This window comes from Passer montanus, unplaced genomic scaffold (assembly GCF_014805655.1).
Source record: "Passer montanus isolate IOZ18808 unplaced genomic scaffold, ASM1480565v1 scaffold8, whole genome shotgun sequence".
Lineage (NCBI taxonomy): Eukaryota > Metazoa > Chordata > Aves > Passeriformes > Passeridae > Passer > Passer montanus.
The window spans coordinates 16098489-16110726 of NW_024373256.1; the positions used below are offsets into that span (position 1 = coordinate 16098489).

The window sequence follows — 12238 nt, forward strand, 5'->3', positions numbered from 1 at the left end:
ACTCAGTATTGATGTGATTATTTTAGATGTATAAATAAAATGGTGAATGTTCATTTTCTTCTAGTGACGACATTTTTGCCATTCAGACACAGCATAAAGTTGCATGTTATCAGTAATTCTTCCTCTTTTAGCAAAAAAGAATCCACAATATATTACAGACAAAGAATGAGCAGAGAATGCATTAAAATATATGTGAGATAAAGATGTTTCATCTGGTTAAAAATGAAAGGGAGAAAGAAATCAGAGAGGGAAAAACTAGGAAGATTTACCCTTCATACAAACTTTTAACAAAAATAAATTGCACCAATGAAGAAATAGATGCAAATAGTTCTGATACCTTTTTATCAGCTTGATGGATTTGAAGGCCTCATCCATGTCTCCAGCAGTGAGATAGTAGCTGAAGTTCAGCATGGCATCCTGGGTGGTCTTATCACAGTCTCCCAATCCAATGAAATCTCTCATGGGTCTTCTTGCAGCCATCTGAGAGACTGTTCCTGAGCCAGACTCTGATGCTCCCTTCTCAGCTTCTCCCAGCTAAAAGGAGAAGGTTGTCATATAGGTATCAAGCAGGTTGAAACCTACTCCTTTGTACGTGGAATTAATTGCATTATTCCCACCACAGTCCAAGTTTTTTATATCTGCAGGACCATAATCAATAGCGTCAATAGTTGCAAATTTTCAGAACTTTCTAGAAAATGCCACAAAATATGGAATATCATAGAAAAGATTAGCATATTGCAGTGAACAATCACAGCTTGTTAGTGATCACGGGAGATTGGTAATATACCACAGAAAAGTAACCTCCTTTTATTACAGTCATTATTATTTTTATATATATAAATGTGTATTAATAGTACTACTATTATAATAGCACCTGTTAAGTTCCCAGATTTCTGAAGATTTCAGATAAGCATCTCTCCAAGTTTAGTCTCTTCTCAAATATTAGTCTGCTGTTCTGAAAGTTAACTATACAGACCAAATTCTTTTACCCTTCCCTTCACATAAATCTTATGAATACAGAAGCTCAGGTTCAAACCCTTCCCTTTACAACTGGCAGTTCTAAAGCTTCAGGGGTACTTTCACCACCCACTGAAAGGCAACTCAAAGCAGTTCAATAATTATGCAGAAAACCAATAAAGTCTCAATCCTCAGTGTCAAATGGTATGTCTGGAGCGTAACAAGGAAACTTTCCCAAGCCAGGCACAGAGGAAGATATCTGAGTCATGAAGGATGCCAAAGTCCACGTACACTCTACCCTAATCGTATAGTTACATAAGATAACTAAATGTTAAGGTATACAGAAGCTAATATTATAAAACAATGGGAGTCCTGGGTAAAGTAAAATACAGAAATCAAAAGTGCAAATCTGTTTGACTAGAACTTGAGGAATTTCTGGAACCAGGACAGTAAAGACATTACGGTGAATAAAGAGAAACCCTGGAATGAAACTTGGTCAAAAAGGCTTGTTGCATCAACTTGATTTACTGTATTTAAAGCAGACTATGCTCTTTTACTAAATTAGGTTTCCCAAATGAATACAATCCATGTAATGAGTGACTTCATCATAAAGAGACAACCACCTACAAAGGAAATGGAAATGAGAGAGGAGCAGAGAATGAAGGAAGAGCACCAAAGCAATGGAGATACTTACAGGTTTATAGATATATCCCCTCCGAAAACACAACTAATGCAGCAACAATCCATAAAGTAAAAAAAAAAAAAAGAAGAAACATAATATCAAAGTAAAAATAACATGAGGCATGATGGAGAAATGTTAAAAAGAAAGATTGGAAAATGCAGCATATCACATTTGACCTTTCAATTTAAAAGAAAAAGGAAAGTAAAACACAGTACAACACTAAAAGCTCAGTCTGCACAGGAAGACTGACAACAGACAGTGCTTTGAAGAAAAAAGAAGCAAAGTGCTGCTCTGAATCTGAACATAAGTAGATATGTTCTCCCTGTCTAACAGCGCTCCCAAACTAGGGATTAGAGGATCCAAATGAGGATTAGAAGTCTCCTTAATATTAATTTCCTGTCAATTTTACAAAACTAAATACATTAGTATAGTAAATGGGCTCTGTTACACTCCCCCTACAAGACAGGAACAGAGCAAATCATCATCCTAAGAAGTACCAGAAAACTCAGGTCAGAACTTCACCAGAAACCAATTTGTAGGTGAAAGGCTGCAGCTCAGCTAGTATGCATGGAATTATGTAGGGTATTATTTACCTGAGATGCAAACAATTTTGGATTGAAATCAAGTTTTAGAAGTTAGAGCCTGCATTCTTGGCATTTGCAGCACACAAGCACTTGTTGATGGTGCAAGATGACTATTCTTGCTCTCTTAGGTATTCCTGCAAGGAAGTGGGATGATTCTGCCAAAGCCAGTATGAAATGTCCTATCTTATGGCCCACATAAATCTCACACACACACACACCCCTCTTGTACTTGAAATAGGCAGAGTGACTACATAAAGCAGCATTTTTTCCACATCCCCTTTTCAATTGCATTACCTGGTAATTCCTGTTTCTCCTACACTTGTACATCACATTCAGTTTACAATACCCATAAAAAGCCATGTCGCCACAAATTCCACAATTCTGTCAAGTTCATCTGCATCAGAATTATCTTTATGCCATTTCTATGTGTGATGCATCCTCTGATATTGCTCTACATACCCCAGACTCAATTTAGTTAAATTTGTTCCCTGTACAGTGGAAAGTCTGAATTTCTGCAAAGGGAAAGAATTCTTAGAGATTACGTCACCTTTTTTGCAAAGTAATAATGTGGCACCTCTACACCAAGAAGAACCTGGTAGGATGAAGGCAATGGAAAGCTGTCCTGCAGCAAAAGGCCATGCTCTTCAGTGCTGAAGAATGATATAATCCAAACATCCATCTGGAAAAGGAAGCGAAACACTGTTTTATTTTTATGCTGCAATATCCGTCTTTTTGTTTTTATTTTCCATATTCACTTGGCAGAAGCTTCTCTTGACAATAGTATGACCTATACATTCAGACACACAGCTGTTGGGAGGGCAGAGCCACACGTTTCCTCCCTGCAGCCAGCAGCCAGCGCCTCGCTTGCATTCCGGACTGGTCCTGCTGCACTGGGACCTCCACCTCTGCCTCTGCAACCAGCCTCACCCACCATAAACAGAGAAGCCCCTGGCACAGATGGCTGCTTCATGCATCTCTCTGAGAGATTTGGCTCAAGGCAAAGAAACAATCACAGAATAAGAGAATCACTGAATAGTTTGGGTTGGAAGGGGCCTTAAAAACTAAGTTTTTTTAAAAAACATTATATTATTCCCATTGTAAGTTCATCAGCTCACTGACTGCCTTGAGTTCCCAGGAAATATATCATCCACGCAAAAATAGTTCCTCTAACAGTTTAAGTATTGACCTGACTCAAGTTAAAATAATATTTATTTGCAGCAGAAGTTAATCAGACTTCTCATTTACTAAGGCATAAGCAGATAGTAAAATGTTCTGTTGAATAAGGGGCAAGAAGTTGCATTCCTTTTATATCTTTTTTTTTTCAACTTTACTTAGAAGCCAAGCATTTTAAAGTTTTTTACTTGAGTAATATTTGGTTCAGTTGTTCTTATCTTTGCTAGAAGATCCTAGCCAGGCCTTTTGAGACACCCCTATCCCTATCCCATTTCTCCTTTTTACTTTGATCTTTTCATGGTTCTTCTAAAGTCATTTTAACCAACAAAAGCCACAAAGAGCTTTCTATATCTAATTTTACGAGATTAGTTAAAATAAGACACAAATCAAAAAACTTGTGTTTAAAATGGATGTTTCAAATCAATGCAATGTTTATGCAGGATAGGCAGTTCTGTGTAAACAAAGTGGTAAGGAGCACTACAAGCACAATAGTGGGGAAGAAGGGAAGAACTGTTTGTATGATGAAAGAAATCTTTGATTAGATAATTTCTGATCAATAAAAATGTTGGGTTCTTTTTCCAATGTAAAAAATACCATAACAGATAATTTGGAAAATCCCATAAAAATGCACAGTATCTCTCCAGAAAAGTAGAAGATAGGAGGGACTGGGTAGAAGAGCATATTTCTCTGTTCACCTTAACAGTAGTGTCCCTGTTATTCTATCAAGTTAATTCTTGCTGCTAAAAGTGGACTGAAGATAAAAAATTAGCAATTTTTTAAGTTACAAACTTCTAGATTATCCATCCACCCAATAATGTCACCTGAAAAACTGTAGTCCAGATAGAAGCTTGCATTATGGTCATTCCCAAAATTCTATCACAGCTAAAGAAATCCCCTTTTTTTCTTCTTCACAGTATGCAAGCTTGGCCCAAGCCAGAGAGCTGTCATAGAGGGACTGCCTGAAGAACAGACAGCAAACACAGGGTTCATGACTTATTTTTGCATGTAGTCATGTGTACTACCTACATCCTTAATGAAGCACAAAGGATTTACTACTTGGACAGGGAAAACTCCATGTAAAACAAGATAAATAAAAAACACCATACTGTGCCCTTCGTCTCGATTTTCTTTTGGTCTGGAGGTTGGAAGCCTGTTTCAGGAATTACTTCACATACAAAAAGTCTTGGTTCACTCTGGTCCCAGAAATGGCAAGCAGGGATGTGACTGTGCAACTCTGGATACTCCACTACAAACCTACAAAGAGACGAGAAAAAAAATGTAGAAAGTGAGACAAAGTAATTCCAGCCCATTCAGTGCATGAGTGTAAATAAAGCTCTAGCCCACGGATCATTCTCAGTTATTTATACTCTGTACCAGAACATTAACCAGATACATTTTCCTGACTCCTAACATTTTACACATGGCAATGACACTTCTAGTTTGGTCTGTTACATTCACAGTGGTGACAGGACATAAAGCATTTTGGTAGAAAAAAAAAGTTGGTACCACATATAAAAATAGGTACTCAAAATCTGCCTGCCCTGAGATTGCAGGTCCTACAGAAACCCTTGAATGTCCTTCAAACTATCTACCTCAGTGCCTGCTGCTGCAACACAGGGGCTACCTCAGCTCTGTCTTCAAACCATGTGTTGTGGCTTGGCCTGGACGTGTGTTTCTGGAATAGTTTAAGTCAGACTAATCAGCAGATAGATTTGAAACTGGCACCTGGTGTGGCCACTGAGGATCTGGATACGCTTCTGAGAACACACAGGGGTTAAAAGCAGGAGATTCCCAAAGAACTTCTTCTTTGGGAATCCGGCGTTGGTGAGTGGAGTTTGGATTTTTCTTCTGCCCAGCTGCGTCTGGGTGGGGCAGGGGGAGGCCATGCAGCCTGTGGGGAGGAGGCCGGGAGCCCCAAAGGTGCAGGGGGTGGAGGAGACTGTGCAGGGGTAGAAGAGACCTGGGATGTCTGGGCAGCCCCTTCCGGAGAGAGCGATAGAGACTGTGCTGGCAGCATGGCTGGCCAGAAGCGGGGCATGCAGCGAGAGAAGGTGCCCGGCAGCTGTGGGAGTCCTGGGCAGACAGAAGGGAAGATTTTAACCCCTTGGTAGAATAATGGAAACCTTACAAATACTGAATCCTCCTGAATCAGAATGAGGAGAGAGATGAGAGATGAAATGGGCAAGCGTGAGGAAAGCTAGACGAGGAGAGAAGAATCTTAAGTGGGAAGAGATGATGGAGTGGCTTTGGTCTGGACTCTTTCTTGTACGGCTATGGACAGACCTGTGTTTTTTCCCTGTGACTTAGAAACTGTATTTAGGGAGAGGCAACACCTGGAAGTCAAGAGTGAAGCAGCGGCGTGAACAGAAACAGCTGAGGAGGGTGTGAGATGCCCTCTGTCTCTATGGGGAGGAAGATCTCTGCTCATGAGGCCCCTCGGCCCCAGGAAATGAAATTTGAAGAAGACTGGTGTCCCAAAGTTGAAAGGTGAAACAGTAGTGAGAACAGAAATAGGTGAGAAGAGTGTGAGATGCCCTCTGTCTTCAGAGAGAGTTTAAGATCTCTGTTCACGAAGCCCCTCGGCCCCAGGGGGTGAAATTTGAGGGAGACTGGTGTCCCGAAGTTGAGAGACTGCTGCTTCTGGAACTGGGTGGGGCATCTTTAAACAGAGAACCCTAAAAGCAGTCCTGGTCCGTGTCTAGTGGTGAGAGCACTGGACATGGATGGGGGAGAAGTCACGAGGGCCGATGTTCTCTGTGCAGGGCCATGGGTGACACGGAAGCATAGGAGGGTTTTAATTGTGCTTCCGGGGGAAGCCTATGGTGCAAGGGGGGACTCCTCTCTCCCTGATGGATTTGAGGGTTGATTATTTGAGGGGTGGTGAATCTGTGGAGAAAAGGGAAGGGGGAGGAGGAATGTATTTAGAAAGTTTTCATTCTTAGCTTTATATGTGTTCCTTTTTAGATATTGTAATGAATAAAGTGTTGTGTTATTCCCTCCATCCCCGCATAAAAGCCTGCTTTGTTCTGTTCCTGGGTCACATCTCACAGCAACCATTTTAGAAACATACCCTTCATGAAGGCCCTGGCATTGTGCCAGGGTCAAACCATAACACTATGGAATCATTAAGATTGGAAGAGCCCTCTAAAATCACCAAGTCCAACCGTGCACCCAGCAACACCATCACGTTCACCACTAAACCATATCCCAGAGTGCCACATTCACACATTTTTTGAACACTTCCCAGGAGGGAAGTGTTCCCACCATTGCTGTGGCCAGCCTGTTCCAATGCCTGACAATTCTACCCGAAGAAATTTTCCATAATACCCAATCTAAACCTTTATTGGCACAACTTAAAGCCATTTCCTCTCATCCTATTGATTGCTACCTGGGAGAAGAGATCAACCACCACCTGGTTACTCCACGACAAGAATTCTGAGGCACTGTGGAACAGCACAAGGACCTCCCCTGCAGCTTTGGGAAAGCCAGTCTCTGTCAGCAGTTTAAATAACAACATCTTACTGCCTCCTTTGGTCATTTCAATACTACTTCAATGCCAGACATACAGAATCACACTATTTTAGCAATGGCTTAGTATTCATTCTTCTGAAAAAATGTCAAATTATTTAAAAGAGAAACCAAAGACATCATTAAAGTATTTTCTCACTTGCTGTCACCACTGAAGGGTGGAAGTTGTGGGGAGGATTGGAGTAGGGCTAGAGGGCAAATTGAAAGAGACATTCAAAGAGGTGCAGAAATGCTCTAAGTCCTCTCCGTGCCATGGAATTCAAAATCAGTAAATTGCAAATCTAAAAAAAAATTTGTGTAAAAAAAAACCTGGGAGTGTTTAGATTTTGCCTCAGGAGGTGGAAAGAGAAGCAGAAGAGGTGTGGATTATTATCACTTTCTGCTGAGCTGACTCACTTTAATTTGAAGATCCTTCAAAAGAATGCACAGATAAATGGATTATTAACACAGATACTATCTAACACTCAAACAGTGAAACAGCATTCCTGGCTTGGGTTGGCTTCTGTTGGACTACACAAGATACTGCACTTGGAAACAACTTCCTCACTTACTCTTGACAACACTACTCCGTAACTAACCAGGATGTAAGACCCCAGATTTGCATTGGCCTTAGTTTTTGATGAGCTGGATAGTTTCTTCTGACTTTCAGTGGTAAGGAGAGTAATTCCTTTTCCTTTCTTGTAATACCCACAGCAGATAGTAGATAGCAGATGAGCAATCCACCTGTTCCAATGCTGGTTTTTCTTAAGAAAAATACAGTCAGAGAAATTATTGTAAAATCAAATGGGAATTTGTACTCTAATATTTCACCATACTTTCATAAGCATTCCCACTTCACTGCATTGTGCTGCTAGGATTTCTAATGCACTTCCTACAGCACAGTTTGCATGAACACAAAGGCGTCAGCTCTAAATAGACATGAGTTTTTACCCACACAAACTCAATTTTTATTATACTTTTTAAATACCTTTATTCCTACAAGGACCTTCAGAATGTCCTCTTCTCAGTTCCCTATTATGTAAACTCTTCAAGGAAGGGTAGCTTTCCAAGATTTTTTTTTAATTTAAAGATCTGGATCCTGATTCCAGTCATGGAATACCTCTGTATAAAAACCCCAACACCAAGCCATCCTCTACTCAGAGATCTACAGTTTGATATGGCTTCCAAAATGCTAGTGGCTCTCCCTGAATTTCCCTTCTATGAATTTGTCCAGTATCTCCATAAGCACTTCATTCGTCTTCTCTATTGCCTTTGCAAGGAGTTCCTTGACTCAGCTGCACGCTGGCTGAAGAACTACCTCCTGCTTATTTTGAGCTTGGTTTTGGGGTGTGTTGATTTGGCATAGCCTGGTGATTGGCTGTGGGGGGGCCATGCACCTCAGGGGTAGCTTCTGTGAGAAGCTGCTAGAAGCTTCCAGCATGTCTGACAGAGCCAATCTCTGATGGCTCTGAAGATGGACATGCTGCTGGCCCAATTAGCTGGTAATGCCTCTGTGACAACGTATTTAAGAATAAAATCAGAACAGCGCACACACAGTTTTCCCCCCGGAGCAGGAAGGTGCCAGGGCCACCACCATTCCGGCACAGGCCACGGCGAGCCTTGCCTGCCTGGCCACCCCTAGCCAGCCACACTGCAGGCAGAAAGGCAGGGCCAGCGGCAGCTTCCCCCTGCCGGTGCCCCACATGAAGAGAGGTGTTCAACAGCACCAGCACTACAGCGGCCACCCCTGCACCTGCAAGGGAGGCAGGGCTGCCTGGCCGGCAGTGGAAGCACGGTGAGTAATTCCCTGACACACAACCTAGACAGAATCAACTTCTCAGCATTGTGGGATCCTGCAAGGATCTTTGAATGAGTGGAACTTGTTGACAATGATATCTACAAGCAGCAGTTTTCTTCCAGTCAAAGAAGAGGAGGAAGTGAGGATACATGAGGGAGATCAACATGGTGACAGCAAGATCAGTGGAAAAGAAAGACAGGGAGGAGGTGCTCCAAGCCTTGGAGATCAGATTCCTTTGCAAGCCATGGTGAGGACCGTGCCGATACAAACTGTCACCTGGTAATGCATGAAGTCCACAGGGATGCAGAAATCCACTCACAGCCCATGAGAAAAGCGCTCCTGCTAGAGCAGGTGGATACTAGAGAAAGCTGTGGTCTAGTAGGAGACCTGAACAGAGAGAGAGCGCCCTTGCTTCCAAACTAGAGCAGCCTATCCTTCAAGGACTGCACCCCATGGATGAGTGACCCATGCCACAACAGTTTTGGGAAGACTGTTTGCCTGTGGGAGAGATGCCATGGCATAGCAGAGGAATGACTCCACTCCCTGAGTGAACAGAAGAAGATCATTAATGACAAATTGACCAAAACTTCCATGCCCTCTCTCCCTGCATGGCGGGAAGGAGGGAAGGGCTAGCAGGAAAAGAGCTGGTTTAAGGGCTTATTTTACTTCTCATGATCCTCTCTGACTCTGTTAATAATAAATACACTTTATACCTTTAAATCTAAACCCATTTTGCCCTTAGAGTGTTTTTCTCCCAGTCCTCATCTCAACGCATGAACTCTTTGTTAATTCCCTTTTTCTTTTCTTCCCTCCTCTCTGCTCAACTTTAAAGATGAGGGTAAGCAAATTACTCTTGTGGGTGCCTAGAGTTTGGCCAATGTCAAACCACAACACTCCCTAGCTTGCATTATTGGAATAGATAGGAATGCAGCTTGATGGACATACAATTCGGTGTTAATTAGTTCTTTAGAAATAAATAATTAAACTCATACAAGCTCCTTCCCAAGACGGAGGAATGTCAGAATCAAGATGTGCTTGTCTCCACAGGGCAGATTTCCATCTTAAATCCACCATTAATGCTTCTTGAAGCAAAAGCTCCTTACTTGCCAATGCATTGTCCAGCAGAAAGGCTCTCTCTACCATCTCCATGTTCAGCCTTGAAATCAAAGAACATAACTTGGTCCATTTCAACATCATAGAAATAGATCTTGGAATCAATGTTCCCATCCGCCTAAAAGAAAGGAAAAAAAAGGGTGCTAGGAGCATGCAGTCAAAAAGAAGAATAGCTAAGTTTATCCCATATGCTTCATGCCCTCAGCTTTCTTTGCTGGTAATCACATGAGGTCATTCTTACTAAGAAATACTAGAAAATTCCTAGTTCTTTTTGTATTCCAACAAGCCAGCCTTGGATTTCTTTGAAATGCTACAAAGCAGCTTTTGTAACTAAAATATTCCTTTTCTGAATTGTTCCCAACACAGAATAAAGCCTTAAGAGACCTTAATTAATGCTGGGACATGGCATTTCATTATATGACTCAATACACTGCCTGGACCAGGTAGGTTTATTTCTGAGAAGTGATTCTTGCGTCCTCAGTAATCTTTACCCACACTAGCCTATGAACCAATGGACAAGTCCCAGACGGTGACTGAAGAGCTGTGCCTCACCCTGCTGACAAGGATGCTGACTTTGCTGCCATTAGCATTGCACTTCACAGACAAAATGTCTCCATGGCCAGGGAGCAGCTTGGATAAACTCTTGCTGTTGCAGTGCACTTTTGCCTGTCTGTGGGAAGGAATAGACTTATGGTTATTATATGGTGGCAAGCAACTGGCAATTTTGCAAATTATGGGTAAGACTTTTAAAAGCAAACTATTTTGACTATATGACACAACTGCCCAAGACTCCCACTTCCTCTCCAGAGGATTGCTGCCACTGCCTTTCTTTCAGGACTAAGTTAACAGACACTTTTTCCTCAATGAATCAGCAAGAATAAATGCCAATGCTTCTACAGGATTCTCAAAACATGGCTATACAGAAAGAACATCTGAACAGAATTCTCAATTCAGAGGCCTGCTTTTCCTACAGAAATACATTGAACAGTACCATGAATGTTGAATAGAGCCCCTCACATAAAAGTTCTGTGTATGGAAATCACACATTGCAGAAGAAGTAAAGAAATGTCATTAGTGGGGCATATTTACATACATATTATTATTATCTCAAAAGCATTTTATTGCTGGTACAGATACAAACCCAGAAATCAGTCAGCAAAAAAGAGGACAAATCTCATGAAACGAAAGAATGCAGCAAGAAGTGACAGTAATTTGAAGTGACAGCAATTTAGAGCTATAATACAATCTCATGAAAAAAACCATGTTTGATTCTATAAAAATAACATTTGTTCTCAGCCAATGTTCTCTCAGGTGCCCTGAAATTAAAGGGTCATCATTTGAGAAAGGATATTTTCAGTACCAAATGCAAAAATTTATCACAGCATGCATAAGTGGATCTATTTTTTCTCACTATCAAACATCATAATCCAATATTTATGCTAGTTACAACCTGCTTGAATGTAATAACCTTCAAACTGTCCCAGGTGGAATGTGTGTGATCTCAACCCAAGTAGTTTCTAGATGGCAACTAACTAGCCTTTAGCATTCCTCTGGTGACAGCATGCAAAGAAGAACAGAATCTGTTTCACTCTTCAGGTTTTTCAGCTTTTCAAAATTACATTTATCAGCAGCAGCTACATTTTCAAAATGAATGCCATGTCAGTATCTTTTTCATGTTCAACAGTATGAGAGTACAGCAACCTTCGAAGAAAGTCAGGTAAACTCTTTAACCCAACCAGGAGAAAGAAGTCTCCACAGTTCTAGGTTCACTTTCTCCATAGATTCATTGAAACAAGTTTGTTGATTTATGAGGAGATACAAGACCTGGCTTTATTTCAGCTCTTTTGAGATTCAAGTATTGTTCAAGATACCAAAAGAAATGGGACACCCTTAGCTTGATCTTCCATAAATTCTCCACACACTTTTAAATGCACTCAAATATCCCTCATGGTATCCTCTTTTTAAAATAATCATCATAATCACCATCATCATCATCATCAATCCATTATAATCCTAATAATTCCATGGTTCCTCCCTCGGTTTGGAAATATGCCATCAATTCACACAGCTGCATGTATTGTCTCAAGATTCAAAAGGACTGTTGCTTTTCGTCAAATCAAAAACAGCTAAAGATTCTCCACAAAATACACACTTAACTATAAACAGATTATTTTAAAAGCCTTATTAATACCTGCGTGAGAGATCAAAGATTTTCAAGTGAGCCAGATCAGTTCCCACAGCCAGGAAATTCCCACAGACATCCAGGAGGCACGGATTCCCCTCTGCTTCAGAGAACACGAGCAGCTGTTTAACTGTGCCCTGGGAAGAAATGTGTAACACCAGGTTTGTGTGGCCACAGTCTCACCAGAAGGGACTTATTTTGTCACCAAGTTGAGTCACAAATTGCTGAACTTCTGTGTTAGA

At 41.2% G+C, this 12238-nt stretch overlaps 1 protein-coding gene across 4 annotated transcripts in view; it reads right to left on the reverse strand.

The window, feature by feature from the left end:
• IFT140 (intraflagellar transport 140) overlaps nucleotides 1-12238 on the reverse strand; it is an 88300-nt gene that overhangs the window by 43692 nt on the left and 32370 nt on the right. For all 4 annotated transcript variants that reach the window (XM_039732503.1, XM_039732504.1, XM_039732506.1 and 1 more), the window contains 6 exons: nucleotides 12006-12133; nucleotides 10367-10484; nucleotides 9805-9932; nucleotides 4503-4650; nucleotides 2771-2902; nucleotides 338-534 (listed from right to left, as the gene is read on the reverse strand). In XM_039732503.1, coding sequence (XP_039588437.1) covers nucleotides 338-534; nucleotides 2771-2902; nucleotides 4503-4650; nucleotides 9805-9932; nucleotides 10367-10484; nucleotides 12006-12133 — 851 coding nt within the window. The remainder of the gene's footprint in view (nucleotides 1-337; nucleotides 535-2770; nucleotides 2903-4502; nucleotides 4651-9804; nucleotides 9933-10366; nucleotides 10485-12005; nucleotides 12134-12238) is intronic.